At 42.2% G+C, this 19,177-nt stretch overlaps 1 protein-coding gene across 1 annotated transcript; it reads left to right on the forward strand.

Moving 5' to 3' along the window:
* The first annotated feature begins 263 nt into the window (after positions 1-263).
* LOC115113555 (adhesion G-protein coupled receptor G5-like) lies at positions 264-17,701 on the forward strand. Its single transcript, XM_029641335.2, has 14 exons — positions 264-903; positions 6,538-6,632; positions 6,762-7,208; positions 7,359-7,410; positions 11,349-11,463; positions 11,549-11,671; positions 11,925-12,053; positions 12,715-12,757; positions 13,193-13,299; positions 13,424-13,539; positions 13,792-14,051; positions 14,174-14,273; positions 14,394-14,674; positions 16,667-17,701. Exons 2-14 carry the CDS (start codon positions 6,566-6,568, stop codon positions 16,783-16,785), a joined length of 1,959 nt encoding a protein of 652 aa, XP_029497195.1. The 5' UTR covers positions 264-903; positions 6,538-6,565; the 3' UTR covers positions 16,786-17,701.
* Positions 17,702-19,177: the final 1,476 nt, after the last annotated feature.

Below are 19,177 nucleotides of genomic sequence, written 5' to 3' on the forward strand. Positions count from 1 at the left end.
CTCCTGTACAGACACACAAACACAGACAGCTGAAGACAGAAGAGGAGCCTCTACCTCATTCTCTCTCTCCTTCCTGTGAGAAGGTTTTTCATGGAAAATGTGACTTGACAAAATGTCAATTGTCAAAGTCTACAGGTAATTGTTACCTATGGTTAAACATTAACGTGGCACAATATCACAGTTGGCGAGCCTACTGCTGATAACCTTGGGGAAATAACAGAGCATAACAATAAGACATACAGTAGTATGTAGACTTCACTTATAGATAATGACGTTCTCTAAGAAAACATACAGAAAGTGAGAGCTAGGAACCCGGTATAGCCTCAAATAGATTGTATAGTGAATAGCCTATTACTTTCGATTCTTCTTGTAGAGAGAAAGCTCACCAAACGGTGGCCCTCCTCTTACCAACCACCCGCAGGCAGTCTGGCGCTCACACGTTGTCCGTGCTGACAGCTATTCCCTAAGGAGTGGCTTTCTGTACAGGGTTAGCCAGCTCAAACAATACTGGACCTTTTCTTTGTGGGTGTACTGTGTAGCACGGGTGCCAGTGCAGTGACGGAGGGTCTGAAGTGTCTGGAAGTTGCCTAATGACATTTAAAAAATACCCGAGTCTTTTAAAGAGTAACTTTCAGTCATGTATGACTGAGCTCATTTTCACACGCTGCTGTGATTGTCTGAGTGTGTGTGAGCTTTGGGGAGGAATCCGGATTTTTACGCATTTCATTTCACACGGTCAGTTTATGTTTCTGTCACTGGTGTATAGTCCGCGTGTGGAGTTGTGAAGAGCATCGCTTATAGGAGGACCTCTGACACATTTTTAGACATCGAAGGAAAACAATCGACGGAAAACCATAACCACCACGTTTAGCAGAGGCGCAGACGGGGTCCGACTGTGTAAAGGTAACAAAAACAAAACGAATGTAAACCCGTGTTTTACTGCATTAATCTGTGATATTTAATTGTTTTCCTGATTTCACCAGAACACATGTGTAGCCTACCGGTTAATACATGCAGTGTGGAGACAATTCATTTATTGACAAAGCAGAGGCAGGTGTTTCTGTATTTTAGGGTCTAATAGTGAACCTCAGGTTTGGCCTGCTTCACATTGCGCTAAATTAGTCTACAACCCGTTAGAAACCAGTTCTTACATTTGTGTTTTCTTTCATTTTTTTCTTCTTCTGTTGTTGATAGGAATATGTTCCGTTAACTTGATAACTTTGTCAGGTTGACCAAAACATAAATAACTTGCTCTGAAGTACGTGACAGTTGATTTTGGCTGCATTTCTTCAAAATTCTATCTGTTCTTACTTTTAGTAGGCATAATTGTAATGGTATTACTATTATGAAATGCAGAATCGAAGAATGAGATGCTGCTAGTATTTATATCAATGCTTGGGTGATGGGTGATGGTTTTGGTGCAGTTTAATGTTTGTCCGCTTGCTTGCCAGGTTGGCAAAATAATACAGTTCCTGTATCAGTATAAGCCTTTTAACCAGCAGATTACAATTGTTGCTATAAACATTGGGACTAAATGCATGCAGACTGCAAAGTTCAATAACTACTGGCATGAACTAAATGCACCTTAGGAAATGGGGATATCTAGTCAGCTGCACAACTGAATGCATTCAACTGAAATACGTATCCCATATTCAACCCAAACCCAACCCAAACCCTCTGAATCAGAAAGGTGTGGGGGTGTGCCTTAATCAGCATCATAGGCGCCCAGGTAGCAGTTGTTGTTGGGGGGTTAACAGTTGACAGTGCATGTCAGAGCAAAAACCAAGCCATGAGGTCGAAGGAATTGTCCATAAAGCTCCGAGACAGGATTGTGTAGAGGCACAGATCTGGGGAAGGGTACCAAAAAATGTCTGCAGCATTGAAGGTCCCCAAGAACACGGTGGCCTCCATCATTCTTAAATGTAAGAAGTTTGGAACCACCAGCACTCTTCCAAGAGCTGGTCGCCCGGCCAGACGGAGCAATCGGGGGAGAAGGACAACCATCCCTACGGTGAAGGATGGGATGTTTTTCAGCAGAAGGGTCTGGGAGACTAGTCAGGATCGAGGGAAAGATGAATGGAGCAAAATACTGTACAGAGAGATCCTTGATGAAAACCTACTCCAGAGCGCTCAGGGCCTCAAATTGGGGCGAAGGTTCACCTTCCAACAGGACAAGGACCCTAAGCACACAGCCAAGACAATGCACGAGTGGCTTCGGGACAAGTCTCTTAATGTCCTTGAGTGGCCCAGCCAGAGCCTGCACATGAATCCGATCGAACATCTCTAGAGACCTGAAAATAGCGACGCTCTCCATCCAACCTGACAGCGCTTGAGAGGATCTGCAAAGCAGAATGGGAAAACTGCCCAAATACAGGTGTGCCAAGATTGTAGTCTCATGCCCAAGAAGACTCGAGGCTGTAATCACAGCCAAAGGTGCTTCAACAAAGTACTAAGTAAAGAGTCTGAATACTTATGTAAATGTGATATTTCAGTTTTTTGTTTTCGTCATTATGGGATATTGTGTATAAATAAGGCTGTAACGTAACAAAATGACGTAACAAAATGTGGAAAAAGTCAAGGGGTCTGAATACTTTCCGTATGCACAGTATCTCTAGGTCTAACTGATAGATTTTTATGGGGATTTTCTTCTTATGCTAATTAGATTCCCGCAGGGGAATGGACATCGATTAGAGCTTTTAACTAGTAACCGGAAGGTTGCGAGATCGAATCCCCGAGCTAACAAGGCAAAAATCTGCCGTTCTGCCCCTGAACAAGGCAGTTAACCCACTGTTCCTAGGCCATCATTGAAAATAAGAATTTGTTCTTAACTGACTTGCCTAGTTAAATAAAGGTAAAATAAAACCGACTCTAGTTTATTTATTTTTACCGCTAAGATACCTCCCACCCCATTGGCAATGTTGTTACTTACTGGGCCATGGCTTCCTCACAGAAGGAAGCAATATTAAGTCATATTAAATTACTGGATGAACTGTATACCCCTATATTAAAATGTAGTAAATGTGAATATTTTTTGCACTTTCATCTTTGTTTTGTCCCTCTTGAAACAGCTGAGTTTCCTAGCCTTGCTTTTATCTCTGATCTGAACCAGCTACTCTGCCCACCTGTTCATCTAAATGGCTGAAATCAGGTCTTTGAGGGGACACTGGTCAACATAGCTAAAGCAGATGCTGGACCATCGTTTGAACCTTGAACTTTATTCACGCTCTTTGTCTGTTTAGATTAGGGCCCCAACAACAGAGCTTTTTTTGTTCAGCTCTGATGTCACGGACCAGGTCACATTTCTCTGCCATAGCGGGGCGTTTATGCTCTGTTTGCTCTTCTCAGACAAAAGGTGGTGGAGTAAAGCTTGTTGCATGTCTGTCTGACTCACAATTGCTTTGACTGCTTTGCCATTCAGAGCTATACTACTCTGAAGTGATATACAGATGCTGTCCGTGACAGACAGGATGAATCACTGTTGTTGAATACATCAAAATACTGCAGCTTAAAGAAAAAAAGTTTGCAGCTTAAAATACTGCAGCTTATTAAAGAATAAAGTTTGAACAAGAGTTCAAGGGATAGCGGAAGTTTCGATTGAGGCCACAATTTCACACATGCAGCATCTTTGAAAAGAACGGGTGAAACGGGTGAGGGAAGTGTGAAAAGATATTACAGTAAGCAGTTCAAATCTTTTTTATGACTGTGTGTGTGTGTGAATTTACCTCTGTCACATCAGAAGTATCACAATGTAAACTTAAGTTGCTTACCGAATGTTAAGACTCATATTTGACACCAAGCTCTTGTGTTATTTGGCTAGCTACTATACAATATGCTTTGTGGCCTTGAACATTTAGAACTGTCTGAACCGTGTCAAAACACACACACACACACACACACACACACACACACACACACACACACACAAAGCTGAGAAGTGAAAGGGACATTCTTTCACTGCATTTAGGCCCTTGAACAATGGAGAGGGGGTGGGGGCAGAGACTGGGTGGAGGTCGGGTTCGCCCTTCTCAAACAAAAGAGAACTGAGCACCACTGTGTGTGCGCTTGTTGATTATGTGAAGTCTGATTATGTGGTGGGGGAGACGGTGCATTTCTTATAAGTATGGTTAAGGTGTAGTCCACTGTATAATCCATAAAGACCATGCTGTTGACGATTGTCTGATATTTGACGTTGTCTTCATACTTTCAAAAATGTGCTGCATTGCATTTACTCATAGACACATAATCAAGACCTCTCTTATTGTGCTCACTTTTTGCATGATAATAACACTACTGTTACACTGTTTTTGTACTTCAACTTGTTGGCAAATGATCTGATGCCCACTTTAGCAGTAATGTGACAGATAGGGATGTGACAGATGCTTGTTGAGGTGGCTACAAGGGAGTAGGTCATGCAAGGGTGATACAGTAGGCCTATTGTGGAATTGATCGATATCTCACTTGTGTTGGTGCTCACACTCATTACATAATAAATATATTTTTGCATAGATGAGAATAGGCCTTCACCTGTAGGAAACCTTTCTGTCTCAACATTTAGCTCAGTGCTTGTACGTGGATATCATTTGCAGGTGACAGGTTTCTTAGGTATGTTGTACGTAAACTGTCTCCTCCACAAACCCCACTAGATTGTGGTTCAATGGCTGTGTGCAGATTTTTGTCTGTCTTCTGTTAATGGAGGAGTGCAGTTTTCCCACAGAAACCGAAGCATGTAGCCAATAGCTTGCACTGCCGTCCTTCGTTCGGGGAATGCCATTGTAATAAATGTTCTAAAGCCGCTGTCCACTATATTGCTGCCGAAAAGTGGACTGATATCCAGTCATTCTGAAAGGGGACTAATGACTATTCAGTCTAAATTATGGCATTGCTAAAGTAGGCAAATAATTAGTAGGAAATAACTTTGCCATCATTATCATGTCGTCAAATGTACTTTAGAGAGATGGCAATGTTGCCATTAGCTAGCAAAGTTTGTCAAAAATAGCTAGCATTGTTCACGTTAGCTAGCTAAAATCCCATCCTGTCCCCTCAATCTTAGGGCCTCTTTACACTACACTACTTTGACGACACAAACTAGTCCCAGGAAATATACTTTTGTGGTGTAAAGAGACAGATCTAGATTCAAATCTTTCTTCAAGAGATGTCTCCAACACTTCCTCCTGAGGTAATGTGGGAGACATCTACACCATATACCCCCCTCTGAGTCGTACAACGTGAAGATAATTTCCCTGCAAGAATTACCTTAATTATCTTAATACCAGTAGATGGGATTTTTGCTCTGTTAGCCAAATTATAAATTAAAGGCTCTAAAAATATCCACAAAAATATTTGTGAATAAATCACAGCATTAACCAAGTGTGCAACACTGTGCTCAATATGGTTTAGATGAGAAGCTCCTGTATAGTTTGAATTTGTGTCCTTATTTTGTTTGTCTATAAACTATGGTATTTACAGTATGCTAATAGCTGCACTCACACATGAAGCAGTAATGTGGCTTTGGCCATACCACATCAGAGGCTAGTGTAAACAGAAAAGTTGTAAATCTGATGTTGAAGAGAGATAGATCTCACTAAACATATTTCACTAATGTAGCGAAATTCACCCTTAGCTAGCTTCCATGTAGTGGTGTAGCTAACTACTGGAACGACACACTACTTTTTTAACAAAAATAAAATATGGATGAAGTAGGAAAGAATTTACTTTATTTTTCGGCATCACCGTCCTGGGTTCCATGTAGAACCCTTTATACAAAGGGTTCTACATTTACATTTAAGTCATTTAGCAGACGCTCTTTCTACCTGGAACCAAAAAGGGTTCTCCTATGGGTACGGCTGAAGAACCTGTTTGGAACCCTTTTTTTTGTAAGAGTGCAGTTTGGTAAACTATATTTTCAGAGTAGCTTCCCCAACATTTTAAATTGTGCACATGTAGGTCACTTGTCTGCTACTACAACTCAGTTGGATATGAAATAAAAGTCTGTGGCGTGTGTCTGTGGGAAGATACGTCGATCACCATGGCAGCAGCCACGACATAGATATTTTAGTTCTCAAAAAGGGAATTAGTGTGAATACAGTGAATTAGCATTGCATTCACTGGTAGGTCTGCATCTGTGAGACCTCAGAACACATACATGTCATTGAAGACTCAGTGAATACAAGACACAGTGACTGGTGTCGTCTGTGTGATCGTTGGAAGGAAAGAGTGTTCTCATTGATAAGAACTCAATAAAGGACACAATGTATTTTTAGAACAAATGTTTTTATTGATAAGGAAATAGTTAATTATACATTTCTTTTTAAGATTAAGTGTATCTAAGAAGAGGAGTGGTGTCTAGGAAATGTGTTGTTTAGAGAAGACAGGGTAAATAATTAGAGAATCGCCTCTGGAAGGAATGGTACAGATATGTGTTTTCAGACTGACTGCAATCACCCTGGGACAGATCTATCCTGCTTTTCACAGAACACTAATTAAAGTTGAGCAGTATTCACGTTTTACAACTGTGTTGTTCTTCTTGCCGTTCTATAGAGGTCAAAGGTGAAACCATACAGTAACAATGGAGCCTAACCAGGGGTTTGGAGGGACCCTGTGGATGATCTTTCTCTTTGCCCTCTTTGCATCAGGTAAGGGAACATTTTATTTGTAATGTCCTACAAATAAAGAAAAATACTGTATGAACTGAGAGGGATTCTGTTTCTTAAAAAGTTTAAAAGTAAAACATAAATAATTCTCAAAAACTATTGTCCAAACAGGATCAGGGGAAAACGACAGGGACTTCAAAATGTGTGGAACCTGGCGCCATGGCAATGGGCTCTTAACTCTGGCTCACGATTTGAAAAGGGGCTGTGGCACCATCACCATCTCAGCCAATGAGAGCTCCCTGTCCATCCGAGGTGAGATAACGGCCCAATGTGAGAACTCCTCTGTCATCAAGCTGGATCCGAGCCCAGAGGCAAGAGAGAGACCCTTCTGTGTGTATTGGGAGCCCCTTCTGGACCAGCTCTGGGTAGAGGTGAATGGACAGAACCACACTCTGTGCTGGCCGTCTGGTCTACAGGGGAACTGCTGCACTGACCTGTCCCAAGGCGAAAACAAAGGGATTTCGACGTACGGGATACTCAACGCGACACAACGGGATGATATCATAAGTTACAAAACACACCCAGCCTATGTGTTTTTTGGGGAAATTATCAACTGCAGTAAGCAAGCCTTTAGGTTGTCAGTTAAGTTGTCTGATGAGGAAATCAACTTTAATACTTTATTGTTCATCTAAGTACATTTTGGGTGTGTTATACAGTCTTGAAAATATAAATACTACACTGTTTCTGAATGGATTCTTTGCCTTTCAGAAAACGAGTTTTGTGATGAGGCGAGTCAGGGATCTGGTGATAAGGTGAACATGTAAGTTTTACCTCTTTATTTTGAATTACACCCCTCCATGTCATCTCTCAAACTCCTTTATCCTCTAGTCTATGGCTATGCCTATCCTCCTGAGTTGACTAACCACCATGACAAGATGTGGTTGTAAACATGTTCGGGCAGCAGTGAAGTATGATGTCATCTATTATGAGTGAGCTGCAGAGCCGAAAATTGAGCTCATTGTGAATAGTGGGTGGTGGCTGGTTTGTACACAAAACGTCCATCTATAGTACAGCAGTTTCTATATCACTATCACATGCCCAAAAGCAATCTACAGTTGTGGCCAAAAGTTTTGAGAATGACACAGATATTAATTTCCACAAAGTGTGCTGCTTCAGTGTCTTTAGATATTTTTGTCAGATGTTACTATGGAATACTGAAGTATAATTACAAGCATTTCATAAGTGTCAAATGCTTTTATTGACAATTACATGAAGTTGATGCAAAGAGTCAATATTTGCAGTGTAGACCCTTCTTTTTCAAGACCTCTGCAATCCGCCCTGGCATGCTGTCAATTAACTTCTGGGCCACATCATGACAGATGACAGCCCATTCTTGCTTAATCAATGCTTGGAGTTTGTCAGAATTTGTGGGTTTTTGTTTGTCCACCCGTCTCTTGAGGATTGACCAGAAGTTCTCAATGGGATTAAGGTCTGGGGAGTTTCCTGCACATGGACCCAAAATATAGATGTTTTGTTCCCCGAGACACTTAGTTATCACTTTTGCCTTATGGCAAGGTGCTCCATCATGCTGGAAAAGGCATTGTTCGTCACCAAACTGTTCCTGGATGGTTGGGAGAAGTTGCTCTCGGAGGATGTGTTGGTACCATTCTTTATTCATGGCTGTGTTCTTAGGCAAAATTGTGAGTGAGCCCACTCCCTTGGCTGAGAAGCAACCCCACACATGAATGATCTCAGGATGCTTTACTGTTGGCATGACACAGGACTGATGGTAGCGCTCCCCTTGTCTTCTCCAGACAAGCTTTTTTTCTGGATGTCCCAAAGAATCGGAAAGGGGATTCATCAGAGAAAATGACTTTACCCCAGTCCTCAGCAGTCCAACCCCTGTACCTTTTGCAGAATATCAGTCTGTCCCTGATGTTTTTCCTGGAGAGAAGTGGCTTCTTTGCCGCCCTTCTTGACACCAGGCCATCCTCCAAAAGTCTTCGCCTCACTGTGCGTGCAGATGCACTCACACCTGCCTGCTGCCATTCCTGAGCAAGCTCTATACTGGCGGTGCCCCGATCCCGCAGCAGAATCAACTTTAGGAGACGGTCCTGGCACTTCTTGGACTTTCTTGGGCGCCTTGAAGCTTTCTTCATAACAATTGAACCGCTCTCCTTAAAGTTCTTGATTATCCGATAAATGGTTGATTTAGGTGCAATCTTACTGGCAGCAATATCCTAGCCTGTGAAGCCCTTTTTGTGCAAAGCAATGAAGACGGCACGTGTTTTCTTGCAGGTAACCATGGTTGACAGTGGAAGAACATTGATTCCAAGCACCACCCTCCTTTTGAAGCTTCCAGTCTGTTATTCGAACTCAATCAGCATGACAGAGCCAGCCTTGTCCACGTCAACACTCACACCTGTGTTAACGATAGAATCACTGACATGATGTCAGCTGGACCTTTTTTTGGCAGGGCTGAAATGCAGTGGAAATGTTTTGGGGGGGATTCAGTTCATTTACATGGCAAAGAGGGACTTTGCAATTAATTGACTGTGAAAATTAATATTTGTGTCATTCTCAAAACCTTTGGCCACAACTGTACACACAATAGCTGTAACGAAGTGTGCTGAGAGTCAGGAAACAAGTTCAGGGAGTGAGTGTTTTTAATAAATAAATGAGTGTTTTTAATAAATAAATGAAACACGTAACACAAACAACGCACAGACATGACCCAGGAACAGAAACAATAACACCTGAGGAGGCATGAGGCATGAGTGCCTGGCAATCCGGCTGAGGCATGAGAGCCTGTAGTGGCTCCCGGACCCGACTGCATTTACACTGAAACAACAAACAAAAAAAGACTCCCTGATGCTTCCCTTAGGTGAGGCGTTATTCTGTAACGATGTGTGCTGAGAGTCGGGAAGCAAGTTCAGGGAGTGAGTGTTTTAATAAGTCAATGAAACCAACACGTATCACAAACAACGCACAGATATGACCTAGGAACAGACACAATAACACCTGGGGAAGGAACCAAAGGGAGAGGGAAGGTAATCATAAAGAGGGAAGGTAATCAGGGAGGTGATGGAGTCCAGGTGAGTCTGATGACGTGCAGGTACATTTAATGATGGTGACAGGTGTGCGCCATAACGAGCAGCCTGGTGACCTAGAGGCCGGAGAGGGAGCACACGTGACAATACCCCATAATGACAAAGCAAAAATCGATTTTTAGAAGTTTTTGTAAATGTATTAAAAAATTTAAAAACCGAGACCCTATTTACATAAATATTCAGACCCTTTGCTATGAGACTCAAAATTGAGCTCAGGTGCATCCTGTTTCCATTGATCATCCTTGAGATGTTTCTACAACTTGATTGGAGTCCACCTGTGATAAATTCAATTGATTTGACATGATTTGGAAAGGCACACAACTGTCTGTAAAAGGTCCCATAGTTGACCGTGCATGTCACCGAAAAAAACAAGCCATGAGGTCGAAGGAATTATCCGTAGAGCTCCAAGACAGGATTGTGTTGAAGCACAGATCTGGGGAAGGGTACCAAAAAATGTCTGCAGCATTGAAGGTCCCCAAGAACACTGTGGCCTCCATCATTCTTAAATGGAAGGAGTTTGGAACCACCAAGACTCTTCCTAGAGCAGGCCAGCCTGCCAAACTGAAACATTCGGGGGAGAAGGGCCTGGTCATGGAGGTTACCAAGAACCCGATGGTCACTCTGACAGAGCTCGAGAGTTCCTCTGTGGAGATGGGAGAACCTTCCAGAAGGACAACCATCTCTGCAGCACTCCACCAATCAGGCCTTTATGGTAGAGTGGCCAGACAGAAGCCACTCCTCATTAAAAGGCACATGACAACACGCTTGGAGTTTGCCAAAAGGCACCTAAATACTCTCAGAGAAACAATATTCTCTGGTTTGATGAAACCAAGATTGAACTCTTTGACCTGAATGCTAAGCGTAAAGTCTTGAGGAAACCTGGCAGGATCCCTACAGTGAAGCGTGGTGGTGGCATCATGCTGTGGGAATGTTTTTCAGCGGCAAGGACTGGGAGACTAGTCAGGATCTAGGCAAAGATGAACGGAGCAAAGTACAGAGAGATCCTTGATGAAAACCTGCTCCAGAGCGCTCAGGTCCTCAGACTGGGGCTAAGCTTCACCTTCCAACAGGACAAGGACCCTAAGCACACAGCCAAGACAACGCAGGAGTGGCTTCGGGAGTCTCTGAATGTCCTTGAGTGGCCCAGCCAGATCCCGAACTTGAACCCGATCAAACATCTCTGTAGAGACCTGAAAAAGCTATGGAGCAACACTCCCCATTCAACCTGACAGAGTTTGAGAGGATCTGCAGAGAATAATGGGAGAAACTCTGCAAACACACGTGTGCCAAGCTTGTAGCATCATACCCAAGAAGACTCAAGGCTGTAGTCGCTGCCAAAAGGTGCTTCAACAAAGTACTGAGTAAAGGGTCTGAATACTTGTGTAAATGTGATATTTCAGGGCTTTCTTTATTATAAATTATCTAAAATTTCTAAACCTGTTTTTGCTTAGTAATTGTGGGGTTTTCTGGGTAGATTCATGAGGGTGGGGAAAAACCATTTAATCCATTTTAGAATAAGGCTGTAACGTAGCATAATGTGGAAAGAGTCAAGGGGTCTGAATACTTTCCAAAGGCACTGTATGTAATGCATATAAATGACCTGTATGAGATAGAGTGGGTTGTAAATACTGTCTGTATTGGTCTGTAGGATAGAGGAGACAGTGATGAGGTCCAAGGTGCTGGGGAACGTGGTGCTGCCCTGTGCCCTGAGCTCTGTGGTGGAGATGGAGGAAGGCTTTCAGGGCTACAACATCACTCTGCCTGTAAGACCATAAACGCACACACAGACACACAAACACGTAATGTTATATGACTATTATAACTAACTTGTGTGTTGGTGTTGTGCAGGCGCCTCAAGGAGTTCCTCCTCAAATGATTCCATCAGTTCACCTGCCTTCTTGTCTGAAACCTCCAGAAAAGAAAAAGGTCAAGGTTGTCTGCACCTACTTCAAAAACAGTATCTTATTCCAGGTAAGAGCCAATTGGGTTTTTCACTTGGCTGCTAACCTAGTCTACTGTACATTACAGTTTACACTAAAGCACCAAACCGTTGGTAATGCTTCCTTATAGCAGGACCGGTTTTCCGGACATAATTTAAGCTAAGAATTAGACAATGAAGACAATGAACATGCTTCTTAGTCCAAGACTAAGTTTAATCTGGGTCCGGGGAAACCGTCCCGTATAGTGTGAAGTGTAGTTGTGATTCTGGTTGTTGTGTTCACAGGGGAGTTCTAAGGCAGACCAGAATGACATCAGGATTCTAGAAGATGTGGTGGGAATCACTGTGGAGAATGAGATCATCACCAACCTTCCAGAGCCAATCAGGATTGGTTTCCATCATTCTGCCATACCAGTAAGTGTGTGCGTGCTTACCTGAATGCATCTGTGTGTCTTAGTTGACTGGAAGCACGCCATTTCCTTCCCTTGATGTATTTTACTGTCTCAAACCCTCCGAGCACAAACCACTTCAAAAGCCCCTTCAGAAGCAAAAGGAAACAAAGTGAAAGATTTGTAGAAAAAGATGTCTGCTTCATCACAGAATGAGTCACTCTAGCAATTGTACTGTAGCAAGTAGCTTTTTATTCAACACTGTACATCACAGGGGTGTTGCCCCTGAGTACAGTAGATGTGTATCCTTAAACAGTTGTACAGTTAGAGTAAAGTTAACTTTCTGTTGTATGGTTGTAGTGTTTAGTGTTTCTGGACTTTATCTCAGCATGGTCTTATTGTTATCACTTTTAGATATTTTGATTGATTCTGGTGTATCAGTTAAATTGAAAATGTTGTGGATCACATCATTGCACACTTGATCCCTCTTTCTGGTCTGACTCAGTGTGTGAGTTGGTCAACAGTAGCACTTGTAAAATATGATTGCAGCTCATCTTGCATGCCAGACAGATATACAGTATTTGGTATGTGTTGTTGTTCAGTATCCAGGTCACCATCTAGTGGTGAATTAAATATGTTAGTCCCTATTTGCCTCTTATCTCCCTTTTGTAACTTGTCTTTTTCAGACAAGTCACTCAAGAAAATGTGTTTCTTGGGACACAAAGAAAGGTTTGTAAAGAAGCATGTTTAAACTTGGTTGCAATTATAGCGTACTTATTTATATTATGATTTGTATTGAATATAGAGGATGTTTACTCATTATTATAAACCGGGTCTTTCGAGCCCTGGATGCTGATTGGCTGAAAGCCGTGGTATATCAGATAATATACCACAGGTATGATGCAAAATTACTTGTTTACTCTTCTAATTACATTGGTAACCAGTTTATAATAGCAATAAGGCCCAAGGTGGTGTGGTATATGGCCAATATACCAAGGCTAAGGACCGTATCCAGGCACTTCTCGTTGCGTCGTGTGTAAGAACAGCCCTTACCTGTGGTATATTGGCCATATACCACACCACCTTGGGCCTTAACGCTTAATTATGCAGTGTTAGCATTTCCAGGTCTTGCTACGGCTATTGGTATTGGTTTAATTGTTGCAGATCCAGCAGAGGTCACATGGAAAAAGGAAGGTTGTGAGACCATACAGAAAGGTGTAGAGGACACAGAGTGCCACTGTAATCATCTCACATACTTTGCCATCCTAGTGGTGAGCTATAACCTCTATCTAGAATATGTACATGGGCAATCATTTGAATAAATAAATAAGAACTCATCTCAAGTAGATTGGTAATAGTAGACCTAAAATTGGTTTTGTCTTCTATTCACCTCAGCAATTGGAACCACGACCAGTCCGCCATCTGGTGGCTCTAACTGTCATTACATCAATGGGCTGTGCTGCCTCTACGTTGAGCTGTGTTGTACTCATCTACTTCCTTAACACACAGAGGTACTTCTCCTCACATGCAATAATCTGTCTCCCTGCAGCCTGTCCTACGCATAATATCTCCTACCAGGCCTCAACATGTGACAATACTTCCTAATCATGTTGTGCAAATATCTGAGATCATGGGAAATCCTAAATGGTTAAAAAAATATGAGTGATATTTGTTTCATAGCAGTTACCCTCTCTCTCTCTCCATCCCCCCTCCCCCATCTCTCTCACTCACTAACTTTATCTCCTCTTCTTGCACTGTGGCAGGAGAGCGAAGGACCAGTCCACTGCAGTCCATCGGGGTCTGGCCATGGCACTGTTCCTTCTTAGCCTCCTCTTCTTCCTGACAGGGACTGTGGCCAACGTGGGAGGTAACAAGGCATGCTGGGCTTTTGGGGCAGCTCTCCACTATGCTCTGCTCAGTTCCTACTCCTGGATGTTTATTGAAGTGTTACACACCTTTTGGTTGGTCTACGTGGTGTTCAGCCCCTCCCCCAATCCGTATGTTTGGCACCTGGTTGGCTTTGGTGAGTGGAAACGTACACAAAGTATCGGTTTATATTCCACTGCCCATTGGTAGATGAATACAATTTACATGAATACACCTTTAAACCATTGACTGTTACCATCATTTTGATCCTCTGTCCAGGTGTCCCAGCTGTTCCGGTCATTTTACTGCTTGCCATTGGAAAAGTCTATGGTGTGATAGAGGTTGTGTCCAGTGAGGATGTCAACAACCCCTACTTGATGTGAGTGCACTTTGGATCTACTGTACCTGTAAGATGAACAGTAGTTAAAGTTTTGACATTTGACTGAGGTGATGAGTAAGTTAGCCCAGTGGTTCATGCTTTTTCACCATGGTCTTCTAGGTGCTGGATGGATGTGTCTCCACACTCTGTAGGCCTACTAGCCCATTACTTCATCAACCTGACCTTCCTGGCTGTAGTGGTCCTCTCTGGTCTGATCATGCTCTTCCTGGTCCTGAGAAATATCCAGAACCGAGACGAGTGGCGGAAGAACAAGGTGGCGTTCCTCAGTATCTGGGGTCTCAGCTGCCTGTTCGGGACCACGTGGGGCCTGGGATTCTTGGACTTTGGGCAGCTCTCGGAGTTCATCCCCTTCCTCTTCTGCATCCTCAACTCCCTACAGGGTAGGTCCACCTCTGTTGAGTCTATCAAAAGGTTAATATGATCACATGACCAGATGAGGCTGTCAGAGCCAACCGTCTATTGTGTTGCTTTGAAACAATGCCCTGTAAAAGTGTTCTGTTTCAACAGCGTATTAGGAAAAACCTCCCTGCAACCGATTTCCAGTTGTATTCACTAGCTATTAGCTACATGCTTAGATTAGAAGCTAGTGTATAGCTCTGTCTGCTAGAAGTTCACAAAAAAGCTGCTCTTTATTGCAGTTGTGACCTTTTTAAAATACCTACAGTACCAGTCAAAGGTTTTAGAACACCTACTCATTCAAAAGGGTTTTCTTTATTTGTACTATTTTCTACATTGTAGAATAATAGTGAAGACATCAAAACTATGAAGTAACACATATGGAATCTTGTAGTAACCAAAAAAAAGTGTTAAACAAATCAAAATCTATTTTATATTAGATTCTTCAAACAGCCACCCTTTGGCTTGACAGCTTTACACATTCTTCGCATTCTCTCGACCAACTTCACCTAGAATGCTTTTCCAACCGTCTTGAAGGAGTTCCCATATATGCTGAGCACTTGTCGGCTGCTTGTCCTTCACTTTGTGGAGGCCAGGTCGTCTAACTCATCCCAAACCATCTCAATTTGGTTGAGGTCGGGATTGTGGAGGCCAGGTCATCTGATGCAGCACGCCATCACTCTCCTTGTGTGTTGGGTCATTGTCCTATTGAAAACCAAATCATAGTCCCACTAAGCCCAAACCAGTAGGGATGGCATATCACTGCAGAATGCTGTGATAGCCATGCTGGTTAAGTATGCTTTTACTTCTAAATAAATCACAGACAGTGTCACCAACAAAGCACCCCCACACTATAACACCTCCTCCTCCATGCTTTATGGTGGGAAATACACATGCGGAGATCATCCATTCACCTACACCGCGTCTCACAAAGACACAGTGGTTGGAACCAAGAATTTCCAATTTGGACTCCAACCCAAAGGACAAATTCCCACCGGTCTAATGTCCATTGCTCGTGTTTCTTGGCCCAAGCAAGTCTCGTCTTCTTATGGGTGTCCTTTAGTAGTGGTTCCTTTAGCAGCAATTCGACCACAAAGGCCTGATTTACACAGTCTCCTCTGAACAGTTGATGTTGAGATGTTTCTGTTACTTGAACTTTGTGAAGCATTTATTTGGGCTGCAATTTCTGAGGCTGGTAACTCCAATGCACTTATCAGCAGAGTTACCTCTGGGTCGCCCATTCCTGTGGCAGTCCTCATAAGTACCAGTTTCATCATATCGCTTGATGGTTTATGCGACTGCACTTGAAGAAACATTCAAAGTTCTTGAAATGTCCCTTATTGACTGACCTTCATGTCTTAAAGTAATGATGGACTGTCGTTTCCCTTTGCTTATTTGAGCTGTTCTTGCCATAATATGGACGTGGTCTTTTACCAAATAGGGCTATCATCTGTATACCCCCCCCCCCCCTACTGGATCACAACACAATTGATTGGCTCAAACGCATTAACAAGGAAAGACATTCCACAAATGAACTTTTAAGAAGTCACACCTGTTAATTGAAATGCATTCCATGTGACTATGAAGCTGGTTGAGAGAATGCCAAGAGTGTGCAAAGCTGTCATCAAGGCAAAGGGTGCCTACATTGAAGAATCTCAAATATATTTTAATTTCACTATAATACAATGTAATAAAAAAAAGTCACATTTAAAAAAAACTTGAATGAGAAGATGTTATATAACTTTTGACCGGTAGTGAATGTGGATTTGTTTCCATGTCATTTGTTTCACTACTGTTGAAATAAGTGACATTCATTAAGCATTTAGGTGTTACAGATAGTTTAGAATGATGTTGATTATAGGCTGTTTTGAATTCAGTATCTGGAATCTAATTCTGGAGCATAGATTCTAGCTTCTGTACTGTATTATTGGTCCATCACAGAACTAATCTGAAACATTGTGTGGTCTGTCCCATAGGTTTCTTCCTGATGCTCCGATTCTACATTCTTGAACGGATGCGGAAACAATCGGGGTCTAGTTTTGATGGTAGCACAGCATCTTCCACCAGGCAACACATGCTGCAGGAGAAGAGCTGAGCTTGGATACATGGGATACCATTTTTTTGGTAGGCTAAAGGAGGAGCAATGTACCAAATGTAACTCTGTCACTCAGAACATTCCAACTCTGGGGTTGAGATTCAGAATATTGCACTATACAAGCCATTTCCATACACATATCTGAGTGACTGTAAAAAAAAAAATACCGTCAAAATGAAAGCTATAATTGACGTAAGGTGAAACAGCGCCACTGGTCACTCCAGGCACATTTGTTATTCTTTTATTATGGGGCAGAGATGCATCCTGGTAAAAAATAAATATCATAGTACTCTGCTGATCTATCGCATGTGCAATGAAAAAAAAATGTGTTCGTTGTTTGAAGTAACGTCTTTGTTGTAATATTGCAAACGGATGTGGCAGTTTCACCCCTACAGATTTCAGCTTTAAGCCCAGGGCGAACCTTGATAAGCTTGTTTTATTCTGTGTAAACGTATCATTTCATAGATATCAGTCATCGCTCATTTCAAACTTTTGAAGTAGCACTTTAGCTTCTTAGTCTTGTCATTTACCCATTCATCATGTTGTAGAATCAGGTATGTAAGAAACTTTCATACATAGTTTTCCAGAGACTGGTAGTTACTTTACTCAGAAAAGGACTCATAGAAGTGTCACTCAGGCCATCATCTGAAAGACAGCAGGCATTGTACAATGACATTTGGCTGAAGTTGGCAACTTGCTCTATTCTGTGACAAACACTGTATTTTCAGATCATAGTTACTGGACTATGTTTAGCACTTTATTGTACAGAGATGTATTTTTTAGAAAACATGACTGGTTGTGCCACTGACATTATTGCGTGTATATCTTTTGCAACTTTTGAAAACATATTGTATTTGTGTGGATGTAAATGTATATTGCTTCAATAAAAGTTGACTGTATAAAAAAAAGAACACCAGGACCTTAGTTTGAATGTACAACTACAAAAATAGGTAATAATTGAAATACCTGCACTGTATACAACTACAATGTGTGTGCAAAACATTAAACCCATGCTCTTTCCATGACATAGACTGACCAGTTGAAGCCAGGTGAAATCTCCTTATCCCTTATTAAATCCACTTCAAATCATTGTAGATGAAGGGGAGGAGACAGGTTAAAGATGAAGGGGAGGAGACAGGTTAAAGATGAAGGGGAGGAGACAGGTTAAAGAAGGATTTTGAAGCTTTGAGACATGGCTTGTGAATAGGCAAGACAAAAGACTTAAGTGCCTTTGAACATGATATGGTAGTAGGTGGCAGGCGCACCGGTTTGTGTGTTAAGTACTGCAGCGCTGTTGGGTTTTTCGCACTCAACAGCTTCCCGTGTGTATCAATGATGGTCCAACACCCAACATCCAGCCAACTTGACACAACCCTGGGAAGCATTGGAGTCAACATGGGCCAACATCCATGTGGAACACTTTCGACGCCTTGTAGCCCGTGCCTTGTAGCCCCGTGCCTTGTAGCCCGTGCCTTGTAGCCCCGTGCCTTGTAGCCCGTGCCTTGTAGCCCGTGTCCCGACAAATTGAGGCTGTTCTGAGGTCAAAAGGGGGTGCAACTCAATATTAGGAAGGTGTTCTTATATTTGGTACACTCAGGGTATGACGCTGTAGCTCTGGTTTACAGTAAATTGCAGAGGTTCTAAGGAAAACAGAGTGTCATGATTGCTTAGTTGCAGGATGGTTACAGTGACTGTGTGGAAACTTGCACAACAGGGTTTTTACGTGGCCCACACACTGGGTTACTTCAGAGTGACAGGGAGCAGGGTCAATGCACTGTAAAAACACATGATGGAAAAGAGTGGGGGAGAATGAGGAAGTAAACCATCAAACTGATACTTATGTCTCTTTTAGCCTGTCAATGAGATGTCCATTCTTAAGAAGAGGATTGACTATATTTAGCCTACATTAGAATTGACTGTTACCAGACTTAGATACAGCAAACCGATTGTGTCCACACTATCTCCCTGTGCGTTTAATGCCCAAAGGCAGGTGTGAGTAAAACATAGTGTTAAATAAGACACAGTCACAGTTTTCATACCCACAAACATTTCAACCTACTCATTGAACACTCATACATTGTAGCCTATTGTTAAATAGCGTAACGCCCTTAAAGTAAATGGAAACAGGAATCATAAGCGATGCTCTTCTCTATTTCTGTTTTATACCTCCATCACCTGTGTCTATCTCATCCGTCTCAACAAATATCACTTCCTCTGTGTCGGAGTCATCCAGGCCAGTCATAAAATCATCACATGGACAAAATGATGATCCAAGTCAGATACAGTACCAGTCAAAAGTTGACACTCCTACTCATTCAAGGGTTTTTCTTTATTTGTACTATTTTCTACATTGTAGAATAATAGTGAAGACATCAAAACTATGAAATAACAT

The sequence above is a fragment of the Oncorhynchus nerka genome, linkage group LG28 (genome assembly GCF_034236695.1).
Source record: "Oncorhynchus nerka isolate Pitt River linkage group LG28, Oner_Uvic_2.0, whole genome shotgun sequence".
Lineage (NCBI taxonomy): Eukaryota > Metazoa > Chordata > Actinopteri > Salmoniformes > Salmonidae > Oncorhynchus > Oncorhynchus nerka.

What these genes read in the sequence shown, in the direction of transcription:
- LOC115113555 (XM_029641335.2), top strand. Translation starts at nt 6,566, where the DNA reads ATGGAGCCTAACCAGGGGTTTGGAGGGACCCTGTGGATGATCTTTCTC. An exon ending in GCTACAACATCACTCTGCCT is followed by an intron (nt 11,464 to 11,548) that starts GTAAGACCATAA and finishes GGTGTTGTGCAG; the next exon opens with GCGCCTCAAGGAGTTCCTCC. An exon ending in TTCTTGGGACACAAAGAAAG is followed by an intron (nt 12,758 to 13,192) that starts GTTTGTAAAGAA and finishes TAATTGTTGCAG; the next exon opens with ATCCAGCAGAGGTCACATGG.